Here is a 15,979-nt window from a genome sequence, read left to right as displayed (position 1 = left end):
CCCTCTTCATCTGGCTTCCGCCCCCTCAACTGTACTAAGACCACTCTGATTAAAATTACAATTGTGGCTAGATCCAAAGGCCACTACTCTATATTAATTCTTCTTTCCCTCTCTGCTGTCTTTAACACTGTTGATCATGCCATCTTTATCCAAACTCTTCAATACCTCAGTCTCTGTGATACTGTCCTCTCATAGATCTTCTTCTATCTCTCTCAAAGTTCATTTAGTGTCTCCTTTTCTAATGACACTTCCTCCCGTCATCCTGTCTCGATTGGAATCCTGCAAGGTTGTTCTTGGTCCCCTTTTGTTTTATCTTTATACTGCCTCTCTTTGCAAAAGTATTAATTCACTTGGATTCCACTACCAACGTTATGCTGATGACACCCAGATATATCTCTCCTCCCCTGATCTCACCCCAGCTGTCCTACAGTTTGTCACTACTTGACTTTCTTCCATCTCTGATCGGATGTCCTCCCGCTTTCTGAAACTCAATCTCTCTAAAATTTAGCTTCATATTTTTCCTCCTCTTTAGCTCTCCCTGCAAGTTAATGATACCTCCATCAGCCCATCCTTTTAAGCTTGCTGTCTTGGTATTATCTTTGAATCTGGCCTCACCTTTGCACCTCAATTCCAGTCTGTTGCTCAACCTTAAAAACATTTCATGCATCCTCCCCTGCATATGCAAGATGCTGCCAAGGAGCTCTGGTAATTTCTCACATTGGTTATTGCAATTATCTCCTAATTAGTCAGAAACCATACTGTATTGCTACAGTCTGTAATAAATGCGGCCACCAGGCTGATCTTTCTCTCTTGTTGCTCCTCTCACACCTTGCCCCCATGTCAATCTTTACATTGGCTTCCTGTATGCTATAGGTGTCAATTCAAAATACTAATCCTTACCTATAAAGTAATCATGAATCAAACTGAACTTCCTCGTCCGTTATGCAATTTGTTTGGTTTGTGATTTTGGTACGTTTCTGCTTGGAGTTCGGGAATTTGTATGATCACCAATTGGCCCAAATTTTAATAAATTGCAGTTCAAAACACAACAAATCTCCCAGTCTAATGTTTAGCAGTAAAGATGATATAGAATCACTAACATTATAAAAAACCCACAAGAAATGTCAAATTATTTTTACCTTGATTCCTACATGTCCAGGAGGGCCAATATCACCACTTGAGCCCTACATGAAAGAAACATATTAAGATATATATTAGCAAAGCTGTAGATGTTTTGCGATACTTACAGATACTTAGTGAAACGACAATGACTAAGCTCTACAAATACTTTTTCTTAGTTTTTGTTCTCCATCCTCAATAGCTATTTTGTTTGACTACAGCAAACCATTTGTTTAATCTTTTTATAACTTACAATGTTGTATTTACCTATGGTAACTTTAAACCAATTCATAAACCCATTAAGTATGGTAGCAGCCTCAAAAACTGGAGAGACGCAGAAGCCAGCTGCATTGTATCAGAGTCCTTGGTTTGATTCTTAGCAAGGTAATACTAGTAATAGAAACATAGAAACATAGAATGTGACGGCAGATAAGAACCATTCGGCCCATCTATTCTGCCCAATTTTCTAAATACTTTCATTAGTCCCTGGCCTTATCTTATAGTTAGGATAGCCTTATGCCTATCCCACGCATGCTTAAACTCCTTTACTGTGTTAACCTCTACCACTTCAGCTGGAAGGCTAATATAATACAAAACTTTTAAAGGAACATGTGGAGCTCGTTTAGTAATAATCCAGGGCAGCCTAAAACAACTTAAAGTGTAATGTCACCTTATACACTTAACAAAAAGAGTAGAAAATCCAACCAAAAAGTGTGCACAAAAGATACAGCAACCCCAGATGATCATTCTGGCCTTCCTTTGGTCTCATCAATGAGTCTATATTCAGACCCTTAGGGGTAAGGGTCTGAAGTTCAACAAATATTACGTTTTTAGATCTAGAGCTCTATGTTTCTAATAAAATTCTAAAAACCCGTATTTTTTTCAAGCAAGTGGACGTAAATAGTTATAGAGAGATAGACAATTGCCATCATCGTCCATGGCTAACGAATATCCCTAAAGGTCAATTCCTCAGAATGCGCAGGAATTGTTGTAGTCAGTCGGATTTTTTTGTTCAGTCTAACTTTTTAAAGAAACAATTTATTCAAAAAGGTTATGCCAAGGATAAGTTAGAAGACGAGATTGACAGTACTTTAGAACTGAATAGATCACAATTGCTGCAATACAAAGAGAAGAAAACAAATCCATCCAAGAGTGACAACATTCCCCTTGTTTTTAACTATGCAAGTAACATAGGTTATCTGAAAAAAAAGTCAATAAAAACTGGCATATTTTAACTCAAGAACAAAACAATTTGAAATATGTGGGATCTAAACCTAAATTTGTTTTTAGAGGGGCGTAAAATTTAAAACAAGTTTTATCAAAAAGTTTTATCGATAAGGAAACTCCTAAGAACTTTTTATCTAACCTTATACTTGAAAACTAGAGAAATCTCAATGTATCTTTCCTGGTACAATATTTTATGAGACCAAAGGAAGGCCAGAATATAAAGAAAATATTTTATAAATAAATAACCTAGCGGAGATCCAGAAAGGCTTCTACCACTGTAGTACCTGTAACGCATGCAGAAACACTAACATAAGTAATAAAAACGTTAAATCTTTTAAATCTAACAGCACTTTAAAGAGCTATAAATTTAACTCCACTATCACTTGCCACTCTAAAAATGTCATTTATTTATTGAATTGTGATTGTGGCTACCAATTCGTGGGCAAAATCGTGGGATCTTTAAACACTAGAATTAGTGAGCATGTTAGAAATATAAAAAATGGTTTTATCAATCACAGTATATCCAAGCATTTTTTAGAAAGTCATGGTTCAGACCCAAAAAATCAAGAGAGGAGGAAATATAGCCAAAAAACTAAGTAAGCAGGAAATAAAGTGGATTTTTGAACTTCAGACCCTTACCCCTAAGGGTTTAAATATAGACTTTGAGATTATTTCTATTTTATAGTCTCTTATTTATATGTGTATATTTTTTTTTTTATTGTACTAATGGTGTTGCTTACCCAGGAAGAGTATTTATGAACGTTTTTTATTACTATAGTTTGTAGTCATTTGAAGGATGTTCGGCCATCTTGGATGAGGCATTTTACACTCTGGTATGACCGAAACCAGATGCGTCGCCATCTTGAGTGTGGCGATGTATTTCCGTTTCGGACCATATTAGGTTTAATTAGCAAGTAACACACCTGTATGTATTTATATTGTGCTTGTAAGGTATATAAACAGCCAGGAGTAACCTTGCTGCAATTATCTGTCCATTTAACCTGATTCCATTATACTTTCATATTCTGTTTATCTCTATTCTATTATATTTTTTTTGCCTCTTACCTATTATTTATCTTACAGGGTTTTCCTCTCTTGTTACGCCTGTTACCTGATAAGCTGCTTGGGGCATATTGCCTAATTCCTTATTTCTCCTGGGGCATATTGCCTTACTTGTTATTTCTATAACCACTCCTTCTTTTAACCTATAATCCTGTTTGTAGGTTCTGATTCTTCCTCCTAACCTATTATTTCACTTCTAGATTTTCCTCTTACGATTATACTTACCTGTAATCCCGTTTACAGGTTCTGCTTTCTCCCTCTGTCTTTATTGTTCCTTTTCTCTCTTTATCCTATTACCGTATTTTTTGGACCATAAGGCGCACCGGGTTATAAGGCGCAATATCATTGATAGACTGCCAACGGGTTTATTTTCATACATAAGGCGCACCGGGTTATAAGGCGCATTAAATGAAACAAAACTCTGATATGTCAAACTTTATTCAACTCTATTCAACTCTTTCACAATAACTCTCAACATTGTTCAGTGTTACACACAAAATACAAAACAGCTTGTGGGCTGGAGGCGGAGCTTCCGTTTGGGGGCGGGGCATGCGGCCAAAATGATTGGAGACTGTGCAGGGAGACTGACAGGTCTCCCTGCAGCTGCTGGCAGCCACACCAGCCCCCAGCTCCTCCCTCCCCTCGGACTGACAGGCTGGCACAGTCCGAGGGGAGGATTTATTATAATAATCATTAGGGCTGTCAGCCCGGCCCCAGCTTAATGCGGCCCACCGGGAAATTTCCCGGTATCCAGGTGGGCCAGTCCGGCCCTGCAAGCAGTGCAGCTTCGTAGCTTACCAAGGCCGTGCTAAAACATGTTGACAGATTTTTGAGCGCCGTGTACCACATAAAATCGGTTCTAGGACAGAAAGCACAACCATACATTAGGCGCACCGCATTATAAGGCGCACTGTCGATTTTTGAGAAAATGAAAGGATTTTAAGTGCGCCTTATGGTCCGAAAAATACGGTACTCTTTTTGTTTCCTTGTCTAAACATGGCAAAGATTCAAATTAAAGAACCTCAAGTCAACCCTGGCATAAGTCTCCTCTCTGACCTGCTCAGAAACATGACAGTATCTCTCGTGAACTGCTCTTTTGGGTGGGATCAGTCTGATATGGTATAGATTCTCTTTGTAATGGCACAATTCAGCAAAAACATTTTTGAGACATGTGTGAGGAATTACCAATGGGCAAGCTACAGAGTTTCTCTATGCTTTTGCCCATATTCAGAGTTCTAATTTTCTCTGTTACTATTCACTCTAGCTGACAAAAGTCTCTCCAGTTCCTATAGTGTTACTGTTTTACAGAACAAATCAAGTATTCATGACTAAATTACGATGTAAGCCCCTTTAAATTAATATGTGCACCACTGTTGCCACATATGTCATACTGTCTGTTCTAAATGCTGTGACTGAGGAAACTGAAATATACTAACATTCCCAAACTCATTCAACTAGAAGGGCCTCACAGCAGAAAGGACCAAAATTCCAGACATACATCTGCTTCTTGAGATTGATGGTGCATGTATTCTCCCTTTTTTATGATCGCCTTATTTGGATTGAGACTATCTTCCCCTGAAATGTGAGTCATTCTTCACACTTAATGAGATCTGGTCCAACCACCGTCTTAATATTATAACTGAATCTTGTTTCTGAGAAACAAATATGATTATTCAGCTCAAATAAAGATTTACTGTACTCAGTGTCCTCATTAGGGGGGTGCATGCAGGGGGTGTGGGCTCCCATCAGAGGGGCAGACACCTGAAGCCTGGAGCCCATATTCACTAGTTCTGTGCTGCTCTCTCTGTCCAGTCTGCTCTGTGTGTTTTTGCAAAAAATGGAAAAAAGAACTCCAATCACGTGAACTAAAGGTTGCTAAAACTGTACTAAGGGCCGCACTAGCCCAGAGGAGTAGATCCAGGCACTCCAATATCTTCACATACGTTTATTGGAATAAGTGAGACACCGCAACGTTTCAAGCCCTGATAGGGTCTTTGTCAAGCTAGTTCACACCAGAAATTACAACCATTTAAAAGCAGAAACATAGTAAAAGTGTAAAATCAACTATTTAAATGATTAATAGTCAACTAATAATCTATAATTAGACATTGATGTAATTAATTAGGCATAAGTTGGTACTCACTATTACTTCAGATCAACTCAACAGCTGGATCCAGTGAAGTTAACTAAAAACTAATATAAATCATCGGAGAGAGTATAAAACAAAAAAGCACATCGGCAGATCCGGATAGCTTGAATCTAAGAAAAGTTACTTCCCAGATCAGGTAAGACTCAGATCAACCCATACGCGATGACTTCACATTTTACGTCTAATTATAGATTATTAATTGACTATTGATCAATTGATAAGTTGATTTTACACTTTCACTATGTTTCTGCCTTTAAATGGTTGTCATTTCTGGTGTGAAGTAGCTTGACAAAGACCGTATCAGGGGCCGAAACGTTTTGGTATTTCACTTGTTCCAATAAATCTATTTCAAGATATTGGAGTGCCTGGATCCTCTTTCTACTAATGGTATCTGCTTTGTGTGTTTTGGTTGGAAGTTTCCAATATTCATCGAGTAGGTTAGACAGGAAGAAGAGCACAGAATTGTAGTGGGCAGAATGGCATAGATTAGACAAGATTTTCATTATGGGAGAAATAGTTTGGAGGGCTGAGAATTGGGCATAGTCAAGATTGGGAGGCAGCCACAGTAGTGATGACAAACAGCATTTCACTGCTAGCTTCCAAAAGGTGATCCATAGTTTATGTGGGGGTGCAGCAGCCAACTCCAATAAATGCAGGAAATGGGAGGCCCTAACAAATAACTTAATGGGTCTGGCATCTCATGGCCTCCACTCTTCTAAGTTCTCATAAGGGTACCAAATTGCTTTTTTCGGGGGGTCTATTACCCAATGTGAACCTGGTAAAAACTGATTTCAAGGATTAAAAGTATGTGTAGGGGTGTGTATAGGCAAGTTTGAAAAAGATATGATAAGTAGGAAATAACATTTATTCTGAAAATGCTATTGCAGCCTAGCCATGTGACATGTAGAACTGACCAATGCTTTGGAACAGTTGCTTAGTGGATGTTGTAAGTTGAATATTTACATCTTTTAAACTGTTGTTTTGCCATTGGAAATTAAATTGTTGCTTCAATTGTTCACTCTGAACATCTGAAATAATGAAGCCTAGGATTTCAGACTTTGTCATATTCATTTTCAGGTATCTGAGTGAAACATAAATCTGAAATTCTTGGATAATATGTGTAAGTGAGATTGAGGGCTGGGTCTCCAGGAACAGAACGTCATCAGCCTAGGCTGATCCTGTGCTCTTTGGTGGGTGCATGGATGCCATAAATAGATGAGTGTAGATTAATGTTTTTTTTTTTTTTTTAGCAAAGTCTCCAGTGCAAGGGCAAATAAAAGTGAAGAAATGGGACAACACTGGCTGAAAAGTTCAGATCCATTCAGGTTGATCCTAGCAATGGGGCGGTGTACAATGCACCAATCCAAACAAGTGCAATAAAGATCTCCATGTGCAAACTACCTGGTGTTGATGTATTGCTATTATTTTCTTTTTTATACTTTGGAGACTAGTGTAGCCTTAGGAGTCATTTGGTGTTGAGTGCTAGATCTCCTTATTCATCTGCTTTGGTGTGTGTCTGTGTGTGCCTGTGTATGCTTGTTGGTGCCTGTTTGTGTATGCCGGTCTGTGTGTGCGTGTATGTGCTTGGGTCTGTGGTTGTGTGTATGAGTGTGTTCGTTTTTATAATTATAATTCTGCATTAATATTAGTAATATTGCACACACAACCCTCACACACAATCATACTCAAAGTCCCACATATAAACACTATCACGCTCAGCCAACTCCACACTTTCATATTGCACTCAACCAATTACCACAATCAAACTCGGTCACTTACATCCACCACAAACAATCCACTCAGGCTGTTTCTTAGGGTAAGCAAGGAAGGGATGTTTTTTTTTTTTTTTTTTTTATTCTTTCATCTGGATCAGTGGTTTTTGGTTTCATCCCAGTGAGTAACATAAACACAAAAAACATTAAAAGGTTTAACATGATATAGTATGGGAGGAGGTCCATGGTGGAGTGACATGAGCCTAAGTGACGCAACGGACTTTACTCTCTGCTCAGGTCATTTCTCACTTATGCTTTTATCTAAATGATTGATAAATTAACCCAAAACTGGAAAATAAGCAACACACAGCTTACACATTCTAGTCTAGGCTAATAGGAACAAAGTACTAGGAGCAATGAATTTCAGTATTAGACAAGATTAAACTCTTACCTTTGATCCAGCACCTCCTGGTTTGCCAGAGGGACCCCTTTTTCCTTCACTGCCCTACAATAGAAAATACAGCAGAACAAGAATGGTAAACTGTAACAGTCTTTTCAGTTTCAGTAAGACCTTGTATTGCAGGACTAGTAAGTATTTTCAAGATACAATGAAAAGAATAAGAAAAGCTAAGCATGAATATAAAAGAGTGAGAGACTTACTAGTTCACCAGGACTTCCAGGTGGTCCAGGTGACCCTCGTATCCCCTGTTAAATAAGAATAAATGTAAGTGCTGAGGTTCTTTGAGATTACACAAAATGACAGTAAAAATACATTTTGGAATAAATATGTACAGAAAAAAAAAGTTGATTTGGTTCTTACCTCACATTCAAATTCACAGCACTGCAAAACCAAAACCAACAAAGCAAATTATTATATGATAACAATGGATGAAGTGGTAAGTTATACAGTCAGTTTTTAGAACTTACCGTGATATGTGAATCTTCCAACTTGTTTAAAAAGAAAAGAAAATGTCATTATCACATATGTTATGAATCATTTTTCCAACATAACATGTCATGCAGATTGCAGTCAACTGTTTCTGATTTGCTACAACATGTAATTACATGTTGTGTCTAGGGATTGTGTTGTCTGGGACAAAGGAATAGAAAGGCTCTCACCTTTTCTTTTTGCCCCCATCTCTAAATAAAGCACCGAGGGTCATTTAGAATAATTGCAGTCGGGTTTATATTTAGCACATTTTCTTTAGCTGAATTCATTCTGAACACCTCCAACAACTCATCTATGAAGCACCGTTTGGTCCGTGTATATTAAACAAAACTGGTCAATATGGCTGCAGCAGATATGAGACTATTTGGTTGCAACACAGGCTATATAAATTGATTTCTCTTGAAAATAGCAATTTTATAACATAAGCCTGAAAGGACATTAAAACGGATTTAATCTTTAGTGTGTAGAAAGAAGTCAAATAATTATCTCATGATATTTACTGCTTCTTCCTGTTAAGCGGTTATTGCCTGACACAATAGGAGAATCAAGGTCTAACACAATGGTTCTAAACTTTTTTTAAACAAGGACTCAAATTCCATAAATGGTATTAGCCTAGTGACCCATTCTTCAACTTTTAAATTCCCTCAGTGACCCATTCTTCAACAACTAGGCAATATATAGCAAACATAAATTGGCAAAACACTTTTACTAGACTTTTCCCAGTGTCAAACGAGTCTCCATTTCACCTGGAAAAACCATGCTGCCATAGTAATTTATTGATTGCGAGCAGTGATCTTGAGCTTGATAAACATGATGTGCCATTTTCAATCACTGAAATACAGCATTGGGGCCCAATTCTGACCGAAACACGCTAACTATTGGAAAATACTGAGGGTTGCTATCACTCTTTATTAATTTACTTAACCTTACTATGTTATAGTGATCAATCAAAATGTAAAACCTTAGAACTTCTACAAATACATGTATTGCAAATATTTTTATATTTTGAACTGTCAATAAGTTATCCAAACTTAAAGAATTTTCTGATAATACATACATATATATATATATATATATATATATATATATTGCTTTTCAATATTTTAACAGCTAAAATAAAATTATTAATATAAACAAACGTTCATCTGTCTATCTCTTTTATTCAATACCTACAAAACATAATTCACATGAACTTATCATTAGCCATGTAGTCAATTGAATCAAATTAAACACCAAGTTGACTATAGATGTTGTCAAAATAAGAGGAAGGAACGCTGGCTTATAATTCCATGATAACTCACTCACAAAATGTTTCATATCAGCTTTCTTCCTGGGAAATCAATGAGAGAGATTTTATGACACACACAAGGTGATTTTACTCACTATTTGATTGATGATGGCTGTTACTGTAAGCTTAAGTCCTGCAGAATCATCACTGGCTGCTGATAAAATGTGATTATATCTAGAATCTGTGGCAATTTCTTTCATGCGTTCAGCCTGTTAAAAATTATAAATGTTACTTCAATAACTATACTGTGCTTCACAGCCTTCTGACATTAAAGCAAAAGAACAAGTAAAAATTGGCGCTAAATACACGTCTAGAATCGTGAACATATATACAATAACCTTAATACCTTAGAAGCAGCTCCCTTATAAAGGGCAATAGCTCTTAAAACACTTAAAATACAATTATACAGAAAAAAGGGTGCGCTGTGTCTTTAAGACAAAAAAATGTGCAATATTCCTTTAAAAACACTCTGGTGCTTATACCAATTAACAACCTCTGTCATATAAGTGTTGTGTTGATATTACATACACTGGTGTAGGTACAAAAAAGTGCAAAAGTGCAAATGTCACTAATATACCTGTGCTATAGTGAAAAAAAAGGGGAAATAAAATAAACGGAGCACTTACAATGCCAAGCTGTATATACCATAGATCAAGTTGCTCCGAATTATATTTACATGTGTATGAAAAACAAAATGAAATACATAGTGTAATACAGTATTAAAAATGATAATGTGGAGACAATATATGTGGTTGCACTCACAAGTGGAGAGCAGATGAGTCTGCTCTAACTGTATCCGCTTTGTATATGCTTTAAGCCAAGGATCACAAGACGGCAGCAGGTCAGAAAAAACTCTTTAATTTTGGCAAATCTTCACAATTTAAAAATCACCAAAGTGGTGTCACCTACTTCCCTCAGTCCTTCTATGGAACGTAGTCCGTTCAGTATGGCTGCCGGCTAGCACAATACCGCAAACACTTCCTGGAGGCGGAGCCTGATGACGTAACCACGGGACGTGTGTGATGACGCGTTTCACCACAGAATCGGCTTCTTCAGATCACACTCCCATCCTGCTACTGCCTTGCTTTTATATCCACTTACGTGGGCATGTATCCGCCTATTCAGTCCTCATCATTGGTTAAAAATACAAACTCTTTATGCTAATACGAAAGTCTTCAATTTAATGTTCATTCAAAAATGTCTTATAACCTAAACGTCATTTTCTTTGCACATATATCTTTTATAAGCACTCATATTTTATACAAACCACATTCAATATACACATACCTGCTCAATCTGAGTAAGAAAAAGATAAATATATCTATAATACATTCCAAAAAATAAATGCATATACACTGTTAAAACTAAAGTTAAAACCTCATAAACACCTTTATTATCAAAAATATTTTAAACATAGCCCTATTGATTCATGATTAAAAATTAAAAAGGTTAATTAGAACGTACCTCTAAAAAAATAAATTTTTCCTAAAAATAAAGAAAATTGTTAAAAGAAGACTAAAAGGAAAAATTAGAAAATATATTTAAAAAATATATTATAAAAAATTATATAAGTCAATCTCTATATTTAAACCTCTCGGCTCTAGAGTTCCCAAGCGGTGTACCCATTTAATTTCCCCCTCTCCAAGAATACAGAGGATTATCTGATAGAATGCAACAGACAATTAGGGGATACAAAGTATACAAATGCTTGAAAAATTACCCTACTCAAGAACTCAAACAATCTTTGTATATACTATTAGAGAGAGGCAAATAAACAGGAGTCCTCAATGAGAGAGAGTACAATTTCTTGAAAGTTGAACATCCAAGACTACCTGTTTTCTATACGTTACCGAAGGTACATAAAGACATAAAATGCCCCCAGGGAGGCCGATTGTCTCGGAGATAGGGTCAATATCGCCAAATTTGTCTAAATATGTCGATATATGGCTCCAAGATCTAGTGAAGATAATCCCGTCCTATCTAAAGGATACCACAGAAGTGATAAAAATTCTAAAGAAATTAAAGTGGGAGGACTCCTTTATACTAGTTACCAGTGATGTGTCCTCTTTATATACCTCAACCACTCACGACTTAGAATGTAGTATTAAAGATTAAAGAGATTTTAGAGGAATCTGGAAAGTTCAGTCAGTCACATGTAGAATTTTTAATAGACAGTATACGTTGGATTTTAAATAATAATTATTTATTTTTTAACTCCCAATTTTACCTCCAGTGTCAAGGTACCACTATGGGGACTAGGTTCGCCCACAGTTATGCTAATTTATTTATGTCAAGTTGGGAGAATATCCATATTAATAACAGCCAAGAATGGGGGGCGGACCTAGTCTCATACCATAGGTACATTGATGATATGTTTTTTATATGGAGAGGTACGGAATCACACTTAGAGAATTTTTAAAATAAATTAAATGAAAATGACTGGGGGATTCATCTTACTAGTTCCCATAGCAAAAACAATATAAGTTTCCTAGATTTGGATATTTACGTGGAAGGAGGGAACATAAAAACTAGGAACTATTTCAAAAAAGTGGATGCAAACAGCTATGTATTGCATAATAGTGGTCACTACACCCCCTGGTTGGATAACATCCCAAAAGGACAATTACAACGACTGAGAAGGAATTGTACAGAATTAGACGTCTTTAAAGACCAGGCAAGCATTCTCATGGATAAATTTACGGAGAAAAAATACCCTAAAAGTATATTGGATAGAGCATATGAGGACATAATTAAACTTGACCAGGAAAATTTAACTGTGGGACGAAATAATAGACTAACGGAAGAAAAAGATAAAAAGATGCCCTTGGTATTTTAATAGTGATTCTTGAAAGATCAGGTCTATAATAAATAAGCATTGGCCCCTACGGAAGAAAGATAAGGAGTTGGCAAAAATTATACCAGAGAGACCTTTTATCACTTTTAGAGGTGCACCAAATTTCAAAAGACTTTTAACTTTTAATCACCCTAAAAAAGAAGTAGGAACAACGTTTTTAAATAATAAGAGTAGTTTTTATTCATGTGGAAAGTGTATGGGCTGTAAATGCAGCAAAAATAAAACTCTAAAAGGAATAAGCAAATTTAAAGCAAGACAGAAGGATGAGGATTTTTATAAAAGATTTTATTACTTGCTGTAGTAAAAATGTAATTTATTTGTTGATTTTCCCATGTGGGTTACAATACGTGGGACGCACAATACGTCCCCTTCATAAACGTATTTATGAACATGTGTACAATATAAAACGGGGCTATGAGCAACATAGCGTTTCAGCTCATTTTAAGAAATACCACAAAAGGGATCCCAATGGTTTAATTTTTTTAGGAATTCAAATAGTTGATAAATCTTGGAGAGGGGGAGATTATATAAATGCAATAGGTAGGGAAGAAATGAAATGGGTACACCGCTTGGGAACTCTAGAGCTGAGAGGTTTAAATATAGAGTTCAACTTATATAATTTTTTATAATATATTTTTTAAATATATTTTCAAATTTTTCATTTTAGTCATCTTTTAACAATTTTCTTTATTTTTAGGAAAAAATTATTTTTTTAGAGGTACATTCTAATTAACCTTTTTAATTTTTAATCATGAATCAATAGGACTATGTTTAAAATATATTTGATAATAAAGGTGTTTATGAGGTTTTAACTTTAGTTTTAACAGTGTATATGCATTTCTTTTTGGAATGTATTATTGATATATTTCTCTTTTTCTTACTCAGATTGAGCAGGTATGTGTATATTGAATGTGGTTTGTATAAAATATGAGTGCTTATATAAAGATATATGTGCAAAGAAAATGGCGTTTAGGTGATATGACATTTTTGAATGAACATTCAATTGAAGACTTTCGTATTAGCATAAAGAGTTTGTATTTTTAACCATTGATGATGACTGAATAGGCGGATACATGCCCACGTAAGTGGATTTAAAAGCAAGGCAGTAGCAGGATGGGAGTGTGATCTGAAGAAGCCGATTCTGTGGCGAAACGTGTCATCACGCACGTCCCGTGGTTACGTCATCAAGCTCCGCCTCCAGGAAGTGTTTGCGGTATTGTGCTAGCCGGCAGCCATACCAAAAGGACTACGTTCCATAGAAGGACTGAGGGAGCTAGGTGACACCACTTTGGTGATTTTTAAATTGTGAAGATTTGTCAAAATTAAAGAGTTTTTTCTGACCTGCTGCCGTCTTGTGATCCTTGGCTTAAAGCATATACAAAGCGGATACAGTTAGAGCAGACTCATCTGCTCTCCACTTGTGAGTGCAACCACATATATTGTCTCCACATTATCATTTTTAATACTGTATTACACTATGTATTTCTTTTTGTTTTTCATACACATGTAAATATAATTCGGAGCAACTTGATCTATGGTATATACAGCTTGGCATTGTAAGTGCTCCGTTTATTTTATTTCCCCTTTTTTTTCACTATAGCACAGGTATATTAGTGACATTTGCACTTTTGCACTTTTTTGTACCTACACCAGTGTATGTAATATCAACACAACACTTATATGACAGAGGTTGTTAATTGGTATAAGCACCAGAGTGTTTTTAAAGGAATATTGCACATTTTTTTTGTCTTAAAGACACAGCGCACCCTTTTTTCTGTATAACAGCCTTCTGACATACTTGATACGTAATATTAATTATGTATTAGATTTTTGCATATGGATTCATCAAAATTGTGATTAGCCTGAATTTGGACTGATCCCTGAAGTGCTGTATGGACGTAGAATCGGGGCATAAGATATCATGATAACTAAATATGTTGGTTTGGTTCAGTATCTGTGTTTCTAGCCATGGCTTAAAAAAAAGAATGGGTGCTGCATCTGCACCTTTTCCTCTATTACTTTTTCTCACTTGATCTGTGAACCAAATGGTGGAAAATGTGCCATACATATTTAGAGTTCCGGGAGACTCACACATTTTGAATATGGACCCATGACAGTCACAAATCATATCGAATATCCCATAAATCACACATTCTTACAGACAGTGTGTGTGGGTGATTTCCAAGATATTGTACTATTTAGCATAATACTTGCTAAATAATACTTTCTAAACTTGCTAAACAGGGGCCCGGTCGGCAGCTGCTGCTGTATGCTCATTCCCATCAGCTTCCACCAGGAACAGAACCCCACGCAAGCCACTGTCCTGGACATAAAGGACATAAAGGTGGGCTAACAGGAGGGCGGCTGCATGTGTGTCAGATTGTGTGTAGGACCGTATGTGTATGTGCCAATGTGTGTATCTGTGTGTCAGTGTATGTATCTGAGTGTATGTGACAGTGTGCGTGTTTGCGTGTGTATCTCTGTGCCAGATACATGATCAATATTGCCTATTGCCATTATTTCTCTGTCCATCTGTCTGTCTACATCTACCATAAAAGAACAGTTCTGTTTTAAGATACATACATTCTATAGGATTTCTGTGTATCACAGATGCTGATTTATTGCTATTTACCGCATGGCTAGGAGTGATTGCAACACTGAAGATCTTAATGTTTGCAGATTTTGCTTCACTAACAGCATAGCTGACTCCACCACAAGGTTCCTTGTAACCATCATTGGGGTGTCCATCCGTCACAATTACCATAAACTTATTCCCCTTTCTATAGCCTCCCCTGTCCAGTGTGAAATGATGGAGGAAAAAAATGACAATGTTAATTACATTCTATTACATAAATGTAATTTAAAGAATACAATGGTATACAGGAAATAGATCACAGAGATGACATTATCCATATGAATTAAGGGGCTCAAAAATATGGCATTCCACTTAAAGTAACAAGCACAGAATGCAATAAATAGAGTTATATAGTTTTTTCACTAAGGACTGATTCCATTTAAATAGCCAAACCACAACTAAATTTGTTATTCTCATAATAAAAGTAAATCCAGTTGAAGTGTGCTTTTTTCAACCACTTAAGCTTGTTTCGTTCGGTACAATCCACTGTATGCTTTAAAATTGATTGTTCTCATATGTGAATAAAATACACGCATCACATATGAAAACAATGAACTTCAAATGGATGAAAATGGAAACAAGTATGACAGAAGATAAATTCAATACATACATGTACTTCCTTTTCAGATCTACAAAACGCTTTAATATTTGCCAACTAGCAGCACAAGCAGTAGTAGGAAAGCATTTAAATGGACACTACATTGCCCAAAAAATAAATGGTTTTTAAAAATCACTGTTTAGTAGATATACTCCAAATTAAAACTTGCATACATTTAATTACACATTTATTGGGGTTAGATCTGAAAATAATTTGCAAAAGCTGCAGTTCTCTTGTCTGCTGTCTTTGCAAGTCCTCCCCTTCTAATCCCATACTTTCTATAGCTGTCCAATCACAGACTTCCCAATGCAGCTCAATGAGAAGTCTGTGCAAGACAGGTGCTCTGGGCAATTGGCAGCTTCTTGAGTTTGGCTCCACGGAGCTAA

General features: G+C 36.3%; 1 protein-coding gene across 1 annotated transcript in view; it reads right to left on the bottom strand.

Moving 5' to 3' along the window:
- LOC134609441 (collagen alpha-1(VI) chain-like) overlaps positions 1-15,979 on the bottom strand; it is a 153,267-nt gene that overhangs the window by 99,706 nt on the left and 37,582 nt on the right. Inside the window, exons 5-11 of the mRNA XM_063453117.1 lie at positions 14,993-15,152; positions 9,602-9,715; positions 8,197-8,217; positions 8,090-8,110; positions 7,930-7,974; positions 7,721-7,774; positions 1,140-1,184 (exon numbers count right to left, since the gene is read on the bottom strand). Coding sequence (XP_063309187.1) covers positions 1,140-1,184; positions 7,721-7,774; positions 7,930-7,974; positions 8,090-8,110; positions 8,197-8,217; positions 9,602-9,715; positions 14,993-15,152 — 460 coding nt within the window. The remainder of the gene's footprint in view (positions 1-1,139; positions 1,185-7,720; positions 7,775-7,929; positions 7,975-8,089; positions 8,111-8,196; positions 8,218-9,601; positions 9,716-14,992; positions 15,153-15,979) is intronic.

The sequence above is a fragment of the Pelobates fuscus genome, chromosome 4 (genome assembly GCF_036172605.1).
Source record: "Pelobates fuscus isolate aPelFus1 chromosome 4, aPelFus1.pri, whole genome shotgun sequence".
NCBI classification, from domain to species: Eukaryota; Metazoa; Chordata; class Amphibia; order Anura; family Pelobatidae; genus Pelobates; species Pelobates fuscus.
The sequence above is the reverse complement of the archived record's forward strand: the minus strand, read 5'-3'. Positions and strand labels throughout refer to the sequence as shown.